General features: G+C 42.4%; 1 protein-coding gene across 4 annotated transcripts in view; it reads left to right on the top strand.

Moving 5' to 3' along the window:
* Nucleotides 1–17595, top strand: part of CTNND2 (catenin delta 2) — a 1151766-nt gene that overhangs the window by 953295 nt on the left and 180876 nt on the right. For all 4 annotated transcript variants that reach the window (XM_034761543.1, XM_034761542.1, XM_034761544.1 and 1 more), the window contains one exon: nt 4909–5092. In XM_034761543.1, the coding sequence (XP_034617434.1) occupies nt 4909–5092 (184 nt within the window). The remainder of the gene's footprint in view (nt 1–4908; nt 5093–17595) is intronic.

Genomic DNA, 17595 nt, shown 5'->3' with positions numbered 1-17595 from the left:
TTCTTCTCACTCTGCAAGGCCATCTATTGATAGCAAAACTTTCCAGTTACAGTCAGGAGTCGTTATCTCCATTGGAAAACCAACCCATGTTTAACAGGGTAGACCCAGTTATACATGAGCATTGGGTGAGTTGTAAAGGCCAATTCCCTGCCCTCTTGGGGACAGATAATGGTATTCAGGCACTTGGGTAGACAGTCCAGAGATGGGAGTTGGATCCATTTCTGCCTGGCCTTGCTGTTAGGCTGTTCCACACGCATCTATTGTGCAAGGAAACAAATTGTGTCAAAGCTTTCAAGATAGGCTCCTTTGATGCAGTCTGCAAAAGCTTCAGTGGTGGATTCTTTGCTTTAGTGAGTTCAGGATGCACAGCTCCTTGGCTGTGAGCTTACGTAACCACACACACTGCTGATAGGTAGTATGCTTAGATACATTTCAGCCATGTAGGAGAGAGGCTTGGCACACAGCAGGAGGTGCCTGAGATGAAATTCCGTGAGGACCTTTTTTCTGCCTCCTGATCAGCCAAGGAAAGGGCTTTTCTTCCTCCCCAAACTGCTACTGTGCCTCCTGGGGAAGTGCTTCCAAGCTATCTTTCCCCAGTTTATGCTGGTGCCACCCGTCCTTGAGTGGGGAAGGGTATCCAGGGATGCCCTCCTCCCACTGCTGCAACTGGATGAGAAGAGGGCTCCTCCACTTGTGATTGGGGAGAATAAATGTTTCAGAGACATGATTTGTACCTTTTAAAGCCTTAAATTTAGATTTGAAGCATTGTCACAATATGCCAGGATTGTCCTATTGCTCCTTCTGTTAACAGGTGCTGGAACTCAGCAAGGAGCAGCACGTTCATTACTGCTGACTCATTGGGGCAGTGTGTCTTATTAGATTCCACCCTGAATGTAAGAGAGGTGAGAGTACCTCCCTGACAGCAGGATTTCGGACAGTCGGACTGGTCTGGTGGTATCCTAGGGATTAATGTTATTGTGGAGTTAAAACCAGACCCCAGCATGTGTGACTTTTTGACTCTCTGGTGAGTGTGGAGCTCGGTGGAGATTCCAGCAGCTTACAAACATCAGTAGTTAGGGTGACCAGATGTCCTGATGTTATAGGGACAGTCCCGATTTTCGGATCTTTTTCTTGTATAGGAGCCTATTACATCCCACCCCCGTCCCGATTTTTCACACTTGCTGTCTGGTCACTCTATCAGTAGCAACCCCTTATGGAGAGAAAGTTCTTATGTGAAATGTCTAGTGTGTATATATAAATAAGGCAAAGGAGCTTAAAGAATAAAGTAAATGTCAGCATGTTGTTGTGGGTGAGGTAATAGCTTTTATTGGACCAACTTTGGCAGGTGAGAGAGACAGGCTTTTGAGTTACACGTACCTCTTCTTCAGCAACAGAAATTGGTCCAATAAAAGATATTACCTCACCCATCCTGTCTCTCTAATATCCTGGGACTGACATGGCTACAACTACACTGCATATGGCATGTTGTGGAGATATTTATCTGACCTTACTTTTAACCAGCAAGAATGTTCTGGAAGATAAGAGAATAAGAAAATATTAACATGGAGTAAGGGGGAAAAAAATCAGTGGGGATGTTGTGAAGGCCAAGATTATAACAGGGTTCAAAAAAGAACTAGATAAGTTCTTGGAGGGTAGGTCCATCAATGGCTATCAGCCAGGATGGGCAGGGATGCAAAACCATGCTCTGAAGTGTCCCTGGCTTCTGTTTGCCAGAAGCTGGGAATGGGTGACAGGGGATGGATCACTTGATGATTACCTGTTCTGTTCATTCCCTCTGAAGCACCTGACATTGACCACAGTTGGAATACAGGATACTGGGCTAGATGGACCTTTGGTCTGACCCAGTATGGCCATTCTTATGTTTCTTATGGGATTATGCACATGGTTAAGTGCTCAGCAGGATTGAGGTCCAGGTTTCTGCTTCCTATGTGCCTCTTTAGAAGGAGTCAGTGGATATACTCCTATTGACTTCATTGGACATTGAATTAATTATGGGTCTCATTTTCCACTGCTATGCACTGTGGATATTACTTACACCTGTGCAGAGTGGCAAGTAAGTATCAAAGGTGACTGTGATGCTTTGGTATTATTTTACACTCACTTTGCAGAGATGTTAATAACTGTACCACAGGGGTGGGCATACTACAGCTCGGGGGGCCACATCTATCCCTCCAGACGTTTTAATCTGTCCCTCGAGCTCCCGCCGGGGAGCAGGGTCTGGGGCTTGCCCTGCTCCGGTGCTGCAGCCGGGGAGCGGGCTTGGGGCTTGCCCCGCTCCACCTGGCTCCTGGAAGCAGCGGCATGTCCCCCTTCTGACTCCTATGCATAGGGGCAACCATGGGGCTCTGCACGCTGCCCCCCCAACTTCCATTGGCCGGGAACTGCAGCCAATGGGAGATGCAGGGGTGGCACCTGCGGAAGGGGCAGCGCGCAGAGCTGCCTGGCAGCGCCTCCGCGTAGGAGCTGGATGGGGGACATGCCGCTGCTTCTGGGAGCTGCTTGAAGTAAGTGCTGCCTGGAGCATGCACCCCGACTCCCTCCCGTGCCCCAACCCCCTGCCCCAGCCAGGGCCGGCTCCAGGGTTTTTGCTGCCCCAAGCGGCGTGGAAAAAAAAAAAAAAAGCCGCGATCACGATCGGCGGCAGCTCCACCACACCGCTTTCTTCTTCGGCGTCAGGTGCTTCCCACCAAGAGGGACCGAGGGATCTGCCACCGAATTGCCGCCGAAGAGCCCGACCTGCCGCTCCTTCCCCTTGGCCGCCCCAAGCACCTGCTTGCTGAGCTGGTGCCTCGAGCCGGCCCTAGCCCCAGCCTTGAGCCCTCTCCTGCCCTCGAACCCTCAGTCCCAGCCCAGAGCAACTCCTGCACCCTCCCGCACCCCCAACCCCCAATTTTGTGAACATTCAGGGCCCACCATACAATTTCCACACCCAGATGTGACCCTCGGGCCAAAATGTTTGCCTACCCCTGCTATACAAGGTGCCGGGCAGTGGAGAATTAGAAACTTTGTGTATAATGAAAACATGCTGATAAAATCTTCATAAGCAGAGGCCATGGAAAAATGGTGTTCAGTAGCTGTGCGGATGCATATTCTCTTAAAGAAATACAGTATTTCATTTGCTGTTTGAAAAAAAATAATTCAAAGGGATGTTTGAAGAAAGAAGTTATTTTTAGACGACCGCAAAATAGTATTTATGTTGCAGCTTTTTCATTTTTCTGGCTCTGACACTGACAATGAGTTAGTTACCTGCTTACTATATGTGGAATATTTCAATCAGGTCATTTGTTATCAAAATAGTTACCCAAATGACTGACATTAATCAGTATGTACAAAAATATGCAATTTTATGTATGAAATATGTACAGGAAAATTAAGCATATAAATAAAACTAAAAAATTAAATCTTCTAGTTATTGGTTCATATTTACTGTAGGTTGCTTTCACATCTCAGAATACTGCAAAAAGATTTAGCATGAACCATTTCTCTACAAATTGTTGGGTTTTTTTTTTCATTTTATTTATAATTGTTTTGTCTACTTTCTTTATTTTGATATTTAAGTAACTCAAATTATACGGTTTGCTTTTGATAGTCTATCCTTAATACCAAAATGTGAGAGTAGTAATCTTTCTTTTGATGTAATCTTTATGGCTATTCCAAGAAATTTTCATTTTATTGTAATTTTTCATTTGCTTTTTGTAATTTTTGAATCTTAGCACAAGGTATCTCTTTCAAATAAATTATCTTGTGAGTGTTTGGACCTCTAGCCTTGTTACCTGTGGATAAGATTTGTAATGCTTATATATTTTGTTAAGTAACTAACAAAATTCTAGCTCTCTCTCTACATATATGAATATGTAGGCCATACATATATTAATAAAACTAATTATATTCCAGCCTTGCAAAATTGTCATGAACATTTACCAGTTGAGGCACAAAATCTACTTCTATGCCATAATGACAATGGAGGAAAAAAGATAATTGACTAGCCCGTAAAAATGATTTGTTCTGGGTTAACAGAATTTTGCAAGGCTGTTACACTTCATGTGAGTTGTCAAAGGAGAACCTGTGGTAGATTTGTAGCTAGAGCATAGCCTGGCCACTCCATTCAAGTTTCAGAGGGGCACCTATGTTAGTCTGTATGCACAAAAACAACGAGGAGTCCAGTGGTAACTCCCAGTAACACCATCAGTTTGGGCTTGAATAGGGACTGGGAGTGGCTGGCTCACTACAAAAGCAATTTCCCCTCTCTTGGTATTGACACCTCCTCATCAATTCTTGGGAGTGGACCACATCCATCCTGACTGAATTGGCCTTGTCTACACTGGTTCTCCACTTGTAAGGTAACTCCCTACTCTTCATGTGCCAATATATATTTATGCCTGTTATTTTCACTCCATGCATGTGACAAAGTGTGTTTTTTACCCACGAAAGCTTATGCCCAAATAAATCTGTTAGTCTTTAAGGTGCTACCGGACCACCCCATTCAAGTTACACAGGAGATCCTAAGAGGAATTAGTTCCATCTATGTAGTTGCCGATGGATGGCAGTCCAATCTGTAGCACAAACTTGTTCTCTGTTATTTATTTTTTATTAATTTTTAATAAAAAAAATAGTAGCTAAATCACAAACATGCTGACCAGTTGTCAGCCTTAACCCTGATAAACTTCAGGATTGCTGTGGAGACTCAGTTTATTTTTAAAGGAAAATTAAAAAGTAACATCTTAGTGGGGCAGTATTTAGTCATCACTGATCCTTCAGACACTGTGCAGACTTTCTTTGGTATACATTTGATTAAGAATAACAGTGCCATGAAAAGTAATTTCAAAACAAGAATTGCTCTCTGTTGTCACCCGGAAGTACTAATTATTAATCATTTGCTTTTTGTAGGAGTTCTCTGGAATCTATCCTCTTGTGATGCACTGAAAATGCCAATCATCCAGGATGCCCTTGCAGTGTTGACTAATGCAGTGATCATCCCTCACTCGGGATGGGACAACTCGCCCCTCCAGGATGATCACAAAATACAGCTCCATTCATCACAGGTGCTGCGCAATGCCACTGGGTGCCTAAGGTGAGTCAGCTGAATCATGCTATTTTATTTTGAATTTTCATTCCCAACACCCCAAATATATTAAACTTGGTTTGCATTTCAGCAGGGAAGATGACTTTTCATATGGTAGCCCTTAAATCTTGAAATTAATTCCATAGATAAGCTTCAAGCCATTCAAGAACAATCTGTACATGTTTTTTTTAAATAGTTTTGACCAGTCCCCTGCACCAAAGCATGTTGCAGATGTTTTTCTACTACTTGTAGATTGTCTCATTCCCCAGTTGCTTAAATGGTGTCAATATGTTCTCATTATCACTCCAACTTAATTAGTGTACAAAGTAACGCAGACGCTTACAGAAAGGAATGTTTGAATGCCTTCTGAGTTCCAAATGCCATTAAATGTAATGTGACTGTATAAAGCAGCTGGGATTTTTTTATGCAAGAAAGAGTGATGAAAAAAGATGTGTAGAAATAAACAGCCCATTTAATATTATGGGATGGAAATACACAAACTGTTCCTCAACAGGTATCTGCAACTCTTTGAATATCTGTTGTTAATTTGTGATGTGGATGTAGAGAAAAAAGTAGCAAGATCAGGAACTGTTTCTTCCCTGACAAATTTATATCAAAGGATTGAGTCAGAAACTCCTGAGTTCTAGTCTTGTTTCTTGCACTGACTTGTTTACTTTGGGCAGGTTCCACAACCTCTGTGTATCAATTTCTCTCTCTGTATAATTGAGATAATATTTATCTACCTCACAGGGTTAATATAAAGATTAGTTAGTTAATGTTTGAATCACTCTGCAGAAATAATATGCTATATAAATACTATGTGTTATTGGTATTATTGTAATTGTAACTGTCAGTGTAGCTCCAAATGTTGGTATATGCAATTAGGTGGGGTGTTTTGCTATTTGCTCCATTACCTATCTATCATGAGCCATGAGGTGGGTTGGTTGGTTGGTTTCTGGTGAGTTATCTCAACCTCGGAAATAGCATCAGAAGTTCTGTGGAAAAATAATAGTGTTTGCTTGACTAATGTTATGATGCTATTACAAGAACAACTGGTAATACTTCATAAATGTCTGCTGATATTGAATTTAAAATTGCAGCATGTAATGGCTACGTGAGGTATTTTGGAACGCCTTAAGTATGTTAGGTATTTGCACTCTTCTGATTTTGAAACGAGTTTGATGATATAGCTTGGACTTGTGTTCATGTTTCAAGGCACTAGAGAGTATTATTGTAAAAGAAGTACCCATTCCCATGATATCCAGAAAGTGTTGGACTGATTGTCATAGAATATCAGGGTTGGAAGGAACCTCCCTCAGGAGGTCATCTAGTCCAGCCCTCTACTCAAAGCAGAACCAATCCCCAGACAGATTTTTGCCCCAGATCCTTAAATGGCCCCCTCAAGAATTGAACTCACAACCCTGGGTTTAGCAGACCAATGCTTAAACCCTGAGCTATCACTCCACCTGTTAAATAAGGATAAGGTTTCCTTACAATATACAGGAAGGAAGTTGTTTTTCACCCCAGATGGGACATGAACCCACAATCTGACTTAGAAAGCCATTACCTTATCCATTGTGGGTACCCGCTGTGATGTATCTGGTTCTTATTCTAGTAGCATCCTTGATGGTAGTTCTGCTCTTTGTTCCCTCTCTAAAGTCACCTTTTCCTGCTTCACTTTTTATCAGTTAGTGCAGGGGTGGGCAAACTTTTTGGCCACATCTGGTTGGGGAAATTGTATGCAGGGCCATGAATGTAGGGCTGGGGCAGGGGGTTGGGTTGCGGGAGGGAGTGCGGTGTGCAGGAAGGGGCTCAGGGCAGGGGGTTGGGGTGCAGGGTGTATGAGCAGGCTCAGAGCAGGGGGTTGTGGTGCAGGAGGATGTGAGGTATGGCAGGGGGCTCAGGCCAGGGGTGTGGGGTGCAGGAGGGATGCAGCAGGGGACTCAGGGCAGGGGTAAGGGTGCAGGGTGCAGGAAGGGTTTGGGGTGCGGGCTCCGGGGTGGCAGCAGTGTGCAGCAGGGCTAAGGCAGGCTCCCTGCCTGCCCTGGCCCTGCACTGCTCCTGGAAGCAGCCAGCACCACGTCCCTGTAGTCTCTGGCGAGGGGGGGGTGGCAGAGGGCTCGGTGTGCTGCCCTCACCTGCAGGTACCTCCCCTGAAGCTCCCATTGGCCGTGGTTCTCCATTCCCGGCCAATGGGAGCTGCAGGGGACGGTGCCTGCAGGCGACATGGGGACATGGTGCCAGCCACTTCCGGGAGTGGCACGGGGTCAGGGCAGGCAGGGAGCCTGCCTTAGCCCCGTGCTGCCAAGGGCAGTAGTTTGCCCATCCCTGAGTTAGTGGGATGTGTAAGTGCAGACAAACTCACAGAGTTGATCTTCACTATGCAATACCTCCTCCTCTTATAAACTGATATTAATCTAGAGGCACAGAACATTCAGAAAGCATTAAACTGGTTTATGCTTCAGAGCAGCACAAACTTTCCCTTTTACCTTCCACAAGTCTCTGTTGTAAACCTGTCACAGTGGGAACACTAAGCATCATGTAATGTGAAGGGCAGAAATGTCCCACTAACCACTTGATGTATCTTGGAATGATGTCCTCTGAGTTATTTTTGTGTCTTAGGTGATAAGGTCCTATTGGGTATTTAAAATATATATGTATATTTTAAAAGTAAAATCATCAGCACCCTGTATGTTTATCTGTGAAAGGGCAGCTCATTTTCTGCTTTCCATTAATCTCTCTGTCTCTGTGTTTTGTGAGATTGTAGAATGAGAGAAGGAGCATAATGTCTTTGAGAAAAAGACTACAATGCTTTGAGCCTTAGAGTACCTGACAGCATATTGCATCCAATGCATAGTTTAAACAATTTGTTATACTATATTTTAAGTGTTCCCACTCAACTTTAAAGGCCATCATTACTTCTTCCTATTTATGTCTAGATGCATGTACCCTCTGGTGCACATTTGTGATAACCTGTGGGTATCACAAAGAAAGACAGATAATATTTAAAGCAAGATGATATAATAGCTTCCAGGTTGAGCCTGTTTATGCATATCCATTTGGTTTCAAATATGTACCTTTATGGAAAGCACATTATCTTTTTCTTTGGCCTTGGCTACACTTACCAGCTAGTTCGACGGCTGGAAATCGAAGTTCTGGGTTCGACTTATCGCGTCTAGTCTGGACGCGATAAGTCGAACCCGGAAGTGCTTGCCGTCGACTGCGGTACTCCAGCTCGGCGAGAGGAGTACCGCGGAGTCGACGGGGGAGCCTGCCTGCCGCGTGTGGACCAAGGTAAGTTCGAACTAAGGTACTTCGACTTCAGCTACGTTATTCACGTAGCTGAAGTTGCGTACCTTAGTTCGAATTGGGGCGGGTAGTGTAGACCAAGCCTTTGAGACATTTACTTTCTTATTAGAGACAAGACTTCCTCTTCTGCCCTCTCATCTTCAGTTTTGCTTTTTTCCCTCAACTAGGACTCCTTTGATTTACTTGTGAGGGAGCAATGTTGGCAGCTAGCACCTGTAGATATGAAGCACATAAGATTTTCACTGATATATCTTAGAAAAATATTTTCTGAATCTGTTTCTTTCTTTAAAATGTGTTTTTGAATGTTTCCAAGTGTATAATATCGATGGGCCTTTGAGCACAATCAGGATGAGATATGAAAAGTTTAATGCTTTTTTAATGCTATAGCTTCAATGTTTACTTGGTTATATGATATTTTTGCAGTTGGGAGGTTTAAATAAAGAGAGAGATGAGATAAGCTATAGTGCAACTGCTGTCTAGACATTATGCTGATGGTTACCCTACAATGACTTATAGTAGTCATTGCTAGATCTTTGCTTTGTATTTTAAAGTTGTATGGGCTTAATCCGACAACCCTCCCTCACAGATGTAGTCCAGTTGAAGTCAATGTGTCCATTCATGTGAATGATTGCTGCAGAATCAAGCCCTAATTTTGTGTTGTTAAGTTTATGTCTTGCTGAATGGAGAGTTGTTTATTAAGTGTAGTGCTTACGCTTTTGTGACATGAAAAAAGCCAGTAATTCTGTTAACCACACAAGTGCTATTAGTTTCATATAACTAAGGCCAGGTCTACACTACCCCCCTAATTCGAACTAAGGTACGCAACTTCAGCTACGTGAATAACGTAGCTGAAGTTCGAAGTACCTTAGTTCGAATTAGTTCGAACTTACCTTGGTCCACACGCGGCAGGCAGGCTCCCCCGTCGACTCCGCGGTACTCCTCTCGGCGAGCTGGAGTACCGCAGTCGACGGCGAGCACTTCCGGGTTCGACTTATCGCGTCCAGACTAGACGCGATAAGTCGAACCCAGAAGTTCGATTTCCAGCTGTCGAACTAGCGGGTAAGTGTAGCCAAGGCCTTAGGTATTTTAAAATTATTTAGAACATTAAAAGCTGGAAGTACAAAATAACACCCATTATTCCTCATTCCAATATAAATATTCATCTTTCATAACATTTTGAGGTATCGCATATGACATATTACACAGTAACTCCCAATTATCTTGTCTCCCCAATATGGTGCCAGGAATTAGCACATTCAGCTCTGTGAAACATTACCAGTTTCAGTGCTTGTGTGTTTCAGCTAAGACTGATGATTTCTGTTCACATGTTTTTAAAATCCTGGATCTTTGTTTTATCATTTCTGGTTCATTTGAATCCTTTAAAGTGAAGATGAACATCAAAATGAAAACTATGAGTTTTGTTAACTTTCAGGTGTTGTGTATGGCTCATACTGGGTCATTTGAACCTTAAAGCCCTAATGTGTGATTTTAACATGTCCCCTTATCCTATATATAACTATCGTGGTTATTTATTTACAAAACCAAAACAAATCTAAAAACATCAGTCTTGAAAAAAATCACATTTATCCAAAGACCACAACATTTTTTCAGTTTGAGTTTTGAGAAAAGGCTTTTGATGCCAAAATTATTTCACGTGAAACTTGTCAAGTTTGTTGTGTTGCAAGACTTTCTAACAGTTCTAATTAACAGTACTGGTTACACTTTGTAGATGCTTATGTTGCTGTATACCCTTCGCTCTTTTATGTTTCATTTGATTTTCTATCATACATAGAGGTTTCTTTCCTGAAAATTTACAACGTATTAAAGCATCAATTTCTTTACTTTTTCTTTATAAACTCAGTCAAAGACTTAAAACTTTGAGGCGATAGTAGTTCAGATACTCATCATATATAGGTCCCTATATATTCTGTGGCTGTCAAAATTGTCCCTGTAATGTGTTTCAGAATCTAATCTTTCAATCAAAAAAAAAAAAAAGTCTCTAACCTGCACATTAGCAAAGAAAAGAACGTTTGAAAAAAGTGAGATGAACATAAACTGATCCAGTGGTTTCTGGCTGGATTTACAGATGGCCTAAAGAAATAGCTCTCAATGAGGTATTAACTGTACATTATAATGGTAAGAGTTTAAATGTCTATATTGTTAACTGTTTCACTGAAGGTGATTGCAGTTGAAACATTCAGCTAATGTGAATATCCCAAAATAATAATCTTCCTCCAATGTCAGAAGCTCCAATTGCTTTCTACCTTCAAGAACTTCCATGATGCAGTATAGAATTTCAATATGAAAATCTGCTGCAGACTGACAATGAAAAATCTGAGGCCAGTATATAATAAATAACACCAATTGTACTGTTCATCTCCATATTTATCTCCCAAAGAAATTTCAGTTTTTAATGTAAATGAAGGGGGTACAGACTTTGTAGTCTGCCACAACAGAGTGCCACAGAAACCAGGGGTTTGCCACAGATCTTCTTTGCCACAGATTACATGGGCCCTTGATCATACATGACCATTACAAAAAAGACAACTGTTGAGTCTCTGATCATGGTTTAAGAATACCTGTTCAGCTAAAAAAGTGTTCCCAAGTTTGTTGACAAGCACAAGCTCTGTAAGCTTGTGTAACTGTATAAATGGAGCTAGCTATTTACTTGGAGTGAAAGTAGCCTTTTTTTACTGGTCATCTATGACTGTCCCATTTGCAAGGAAAGATTTTTGCCGCGCAGCCCCCATACCTCCAGCCCCTGCGCCCCTGGCCAGGTGCTTCCCGCCTCCCAGGCTCTGGCTGCTGCTGTACTGGGGAAGCGCCCGGCCGGGAGCGCAGGGGCTGGAGGTATGGGGGCTGCATGGCAAACTGTGAAGCTGGTAGTGCTCGGGCAAAAGACGCTGGGCTCTTCAGCTGCACAGAGCTGAGGTGTTTCCCAGCAGCAGCAGCCGCCGCCGCTGCGGGGGAATCCGACTGCAGCTTGCAGCCTGCCGGAGCCCACTCTAAGGTAAGCCCGGGACTGGAGCAGGGATGCCGGCAAAGCTGGGAGTATTTTCTCGGACATGTTCGGCTTTTTGGAAATTCCTCCTGGACGGGGAATTGAGGACCAAAAAGTTGGACATGTCCGGGAAAATCCGGACGTAAGGTAACCCTAGAAAATGGGACACTGCGCAGGGCTTGCCCGACTTCCCTTCACTTAGCGCTGACCCAAGTCGCTCGCCTGAGCCCCCAATCTATGCAGAGCTGGCCCAAGCTGCTCGCCAGAGCCCTCCTCCCCACAAGTGGGGCTGGCCCAAGCCGCTCACCAGAGCCCCCTTCCATGCGCGGGGCTGGCCTTAGGGCCTCCCTCCTCCCATGCACGGGGCTGGCTGGCATCACTGCTCATCTGAGCCCCGCCATGCGGGACCAGTGTTGCCACTCACTCCCCCCACCCAAACATTCCTCCGCACCCCACTAGGGGGGGCATACCCCAGTTTTTTGGCAAAACTGGGCATTTGTCCCATTTGCTCTTGCCATCTGATCATCAGTTGGTAAGAGCAAACAGAACAAATGCCCAGTTTCGCCAAAAAAATTAGGATGCTCGGGATAGGGCTTAAAAAGGGGACTGTCCTGACCAAAACTGGATGTATGGTCACCCTACTTTTAAATATATTAACTAAAAAGTTCTATTAGCCAAGATGGTCACGGGTGCAACCCCATGTTCTGTGTGCCCCTAAGCTTCTGACTGCCAGATGCTGGGACTGGGCAACAGGGGATGGATCAGTTGATAATGGCCCTGTTCTGATCATTCCCTTTGAAGAATCTGGCACTGGCCACTGTCGGAAGACAGGAAACTGGGCTAGATGGACCTTTGGTCTGACCACGTATGACTGTTCTTATGTTCTTATGGATTTGGGTGCCTCATTTTAGGTTACCTACATTTGAAATTTTGGGCCATGTTGCTTTAATTGGTACTATATCATATGTTCAAAAGGTTTTGTTTTTTTTTAAATTATGAATGCCTAGGCATATTCCCAGATTCACATAAAGAAAAAAACATTAATCACAATCTACTTGGTTCCCCATACCACAAACCAGAAAGAGAAACCCTCGCTTATGGACACCAGTAATCTTTAACTAACGGCTTCTCAATAGAGAGCTTGCCAGGATAGAACACTCCGCCTCAACAAGTCCTTTTTCTGTAATTCCATCTACTGGGGTGGATACTGGGTTCCCACAATGCATCCCAGAAGAGACAGGCAACAGAGAGGGAATCAGTGTCACATATGCAGAACAGAATTTATCTTCAGAGGAAGCCAGAAGAAATATCCAGCCTAGGAAAAATTACCAAATCATTTCATAAACTGATCGATCACAATGATTCTGTCACAGTTAAACATAACATTTAATATGCAAATCTATGCTTGATATAAAAGGTATAGTTCTTGTGTAAATTCTGTGATCATACAGAAATGTATCTGAAATAAAATCTAATGGTGTAATTGGGGAGGAAAAGGGCTTATTTGAATACATTAATGTCCTCTGATTAGTATTATGAGAATTTTATTGAGAAGGTACACAGGGGAAAAGTACCAACAAAATTAAATGTATAGATGTGTCAAAATGTAAGCATCCCACTTTTTTCTTATGGGAGCAATTCCTCTCATTTTATGTATTCATGCTGAACACATTTATATGAGATCTAGACAAGGGACATTCTATTAATGCTAACATTGCCAGTCACAATACTGCACTGTCATTTAAATGTCTCTCAGTGTTTCCCTTACAAACCTTACTTTAAACTAAGATTAACACTGCAAGTCCATACATAACCAGAATGGGGGACAAAAGGAGTAGTTTGCCCTGGGCCCATTGTTTTAGAGGGCTCCCAAATTGAGTGGCATTGTGATCTGACACACAAGGTCACAGCGCCACTCACTCAAACCAGAGCGGGGAGCTGGGCCCAGCCTCAGCAGGGTAAATGGGAGGTGGGCTCACTCTCCAATCCACCCCCTCAGTAGTCGTCTCAGTAGTAATTTTTTGAAAGAAGGGGTGGCCTCAGTTTCAGATTCTGTCCCCAGGCCACCAAAATCACTGTCAAAATCTCAACCAGAAATCTTTACAAATACACCTTCTGCCAGTATAGAATTCCTTTTAAATTATTTGCCACAAAAAGTAAAACTATATTTTCTAGAGAATTTCTGCCCAATACATAGACAAATGTTCTTGCATTCAGTAGGGGCTTGTCTTCACTACTGTGCTACATCAGTGCAGCTGCATCGGCTGTAGCTGTGCCAGTGTAGCGCATTTGGGGAAGACGCACTATGTTGGTGGGAGCGTGCTCTCATGTCAATGTAATTACTCAACCTCAATGAGAGGCGGAAGCCATGTCGGCGGGAGATGCTCTCCTGCTGATATAGCACATGGTAGACAGCGCTTTAAGTCGATGCAACTTACATCGCTGGGGGAGTGTTTTTTTTTCACACCCCTGAGCAATGTAAGTTACATCAACTTAAGCGGTAGTGTAGACAAGCCCTAACGGTGCTCCATGTTTACATCAGCATGGGTGATTACAGAAGATGGGCCATACCAAAATTGGCCCCCAGATGCAACTGCCATTTACTATAATAGGATATACATCCATATATACAAGAGTAGAATGGAGCTCTGAAGGCCTCAACCTGAAAACCATTATGTGAGTTGTTTAGTCACCTCAGAAATCCCATATACTTCAGTGGGGCTATTTGTATGAACAAAGGTTTTCAGGATTAGGCCCTTAGTTTCTTATATTGCCCAAAGCCATTTTTTTTCCTTTAAAAGAAGGAAGCAATTAGAGTGACATTTGAAAGACAGCAGCTTCCAATACTTTCCCTCAGTGTGTTTTATTACAATGGTTGTAAACACATGTTGCAGTATAGGATCTAATAACAGGGTAATAAAATATTGTAAAGTTTGGATTGTGCAGCACTTACTCATCTTCGGGAGCACTTACAAGAATGGTCCCTTTGGCTTCAGTTGTTACTCACATGGCAGAGGAACTGATGAGGGCCTCTTCCAAAGCTCACTGAAATCAACATGATCCTATGTCAGCTACAGAACCTCCTAGACACAAATTAGAGAGTTGGGATGGAGTTTCAGGACCATTGTAGTTTTTCTTCTATTTTAATGTAGATGTTTATGCTTTATTGTGAAAAATGTATATGATCAGGGGAAAGTGTTTTCCAAATCTATCAGGATTAATAATCTTTAAGACACTCAGTGGTTGCAAATTTTATAACGTATTTAATCATATTTTAACTGTTCATAAACTAGTAATGAATGTAGTTGTAGCCATGTTGGTCACAGTGACCTAACAAGAACTCTGTGTGGCTCAAAAGCTTCTTTCTCTCACCCACAGAAGTTAGTCCAGTAAAAGATATTACCTAAGCCACCTTGTCTCTCATAAACCAGTAACACAGAAGTCTGTTCCTGCCTACGACGTGCCATTTTAACATAACTGGGAATTACCCACATAAATTTTTCCAAGCATCAAAACCTAGAATAGACCTCAATATATTTTCTTTATGCCTGAATTTTTCTGAAATAAGCAATGCATGCATCTTTCATACCAAAAATGCAAATTTTATGTGGGCCCAATTTATATTAGGGATGTGCTGAACTTCTCCAATCTCTTTTAAATGGCTGACTAGCTTCTCAGATTTCTGACATTTTCAATTCATTTCAGGTCAGATACTTTGGATTAAATAGTACCTGATATGAAAATTAAGTATTTTCCTTAAAAATGCATCATTGTATTTAGGGCTGTCGATTAATTGACAAAAAATTAATCGCGATTAATCACAGTTTTAATTGCACTGTTAAATGATAGAATACCAATTGAAATTTATTAAATATTTTGGATGTTTTTATACATTTTCAAATATATTTCAGTTACAACACAGAATACAAAAGGCACAGTGCTCACTTCATATTATTTTTATTACAAATGTTTGAACTGTAAAAATGTTAAAAGAAATAGTATTTTTCAATTCACCTCATGCAAGTACCATAGTGCAATCTCTTTATCATGAAAGTGCAATTTACAAATGTAGATTTTTTTGCACTCAAAAACAAAACAATGTAAAACTTTAGAGCCTACAAGTCCACTCAGTCCTGCTTCTTGTGCAGCCAATTGCTAAGAAAAACAAGTTTGCTTACATTTACGGGAGATAACGCTGCCCACTTCTTATTTACAATGTCACCTGAAAGTGAGAACAGACGTTTGCATGGCACTTTTGTAGCTGGCATTGCAAGGTATTTACGTGTCAGATATGCTAAACATTCATATGCCCTTCATGCTTGGGCCACCATTCCAGAGGACATGCTTCCATGCTGATGACGCTCGTAAAAAAAATGTGTTAATTAAATTTGTGACTGAACTCCTTGAGGGAGAATTGTATGTCTCCTGCTCTGTGTTTTACCTACATTCTGCCATATATTTCATGTTATAGCAGTCTCAGATGATGATCCAGCATGTTGTTCATTTTAAGAACACTTTCACTGCAGATTTGACAAAATGCAAAGAAAGTACCAATGTGAGATTTCTAAAGATAGCTACAGCACTTGACCCAAGATTTAAGAATCTGAATTACCTTCCAAAATCTGAGAGGGACGAGGTGTGGAGCATGCTTTCAGAAGTCTTAAAAGAGCAACACTCCGATGTGGAAACTACAGAACCTGAACCACCCAAAAAGAAAATCAACCTTCTACTAGTGACATCTGACTCAGATGATGAAAATGAACATGCGTTGGTCTGCACTGCTTTGGATCATTATCAAGCCAAACCCATCGTTAGTATGGATGCATGTCCTCTGGAACTGTGGTTTAATCATGAGGGGACATATGAATCTTTAACGCATCTGGCATGTAAATATCTTGCAACGCCGGCTGCAACAGTGCCACTTTCCCATTTTCATGTGACATTGTAAACAAGAAGCGGGCAGCATTATCTCTTGCAAATGTAAACAAATTTGTTTGTCTGAGTGATTGGCTGAACAAGAAGTAGGACTGAGTGGACTTGTAGGCTCTAAAGTTTTACATTGTTTTATTTTTAATGCAGTTATTTTTGTACATAACTCTACATTTGTAAGTTCAACTTACATGATAAAGTACTTGTATCAAGTGAACTGAAAAATGCTATTTCTTTTTTTTCCTACAGTGCAAATATTTATAATAAAAAATAAATATAAAGTGAGCACTGTATACTTTGTATTCTGTGTTGTAATTGAAATCAATATATTTGAAAATGTGGAAAACATTCAAAATATTTATATAAATTGTATTCTATTATTGTTTAACAGCGCGATTAATCGCGATTAATTTTTTTAATCCCTTGACACCCCTAATTTTACTGTGTTAACTTACATTTCACTCTACCACAGTCTTAAATAGTACTTACGCTATTTTTTTTGTAAAAATGAAATATTTGGGGAATACAGATTTAGGGTCTATTTTGTTTTCTATTTAAATATTGTATTCATTTTTAAAAAATGCAAAGGTTTTGCAAACACATTTTCACTAAAGTGACAAGTTTGCACCTAGTATGTTCATTTTCAGTTCATCCTATAATCTGGCACTTTCTAGATGTCAGTGGCCTGATGAACTGGAGTAATTCTAAACACAATTGGGCATAACAGATGTTGATTATACCTCTTTAAGGGCAAATTACACAGCCAGAATGCTTCAATGGCAGCATCACCAGTTTAAGCTCTTGTTCTCCATTCACTCCTCCTGGGTACTGCAGCATTTAGTCTGCAGAAGAGAAGAATGAGGGGGGATTTGATAGCAGCCTTCAACTACCTGAAGGGGGGTTCCAAAGAGGATGGAGCTCGGCTGTTCTCAGTGGTGGCAGATGACAGAACAAGAAGCAATGGTCTCAAGTTGCAGTGGGGGGGTCTAGCAGGGCCGGCTCCAGGCACCAGCCCACCAAGCTTGTGCTTGGGGCGGCACCTGGAGGGGGGCGGCATGGTGCTCTGGCTCCGGCCGCCGGGGAGAGCGGAGCTCCGACCGGGACTCGCCACCCTCCCCCCGGGGCTCCGGCCGCCCTCCCCTGCCGCGCTGGGGGGGCGCGGCCAGAGGCTTTTTTGCCTGGGGCAGCAAAAAAGCCAGAGCCAGCCCTGGGGTCTAGGTTGGATATTAGGAAACACTATTTCACTAGGAGGGTGGTGAAGCACTGGAATGGG

Source organism: Trachemys scripta, chromosome 2 (assembly GCF_013100865.1).
Source record: "Trachemys scripta elegans isolate TJP31775 chromosome 2, CAS_Tse_1.0, whole genome shotgun sequence".
Lineage (NCBI taxonomy): Eukaryota > Metazoa > Chordata > Testudines > Emydidae > Trachemys > Trachemys scripta.
This window is presented reverse-complemented; position numbering and strand designations above follow the sequence as displayed.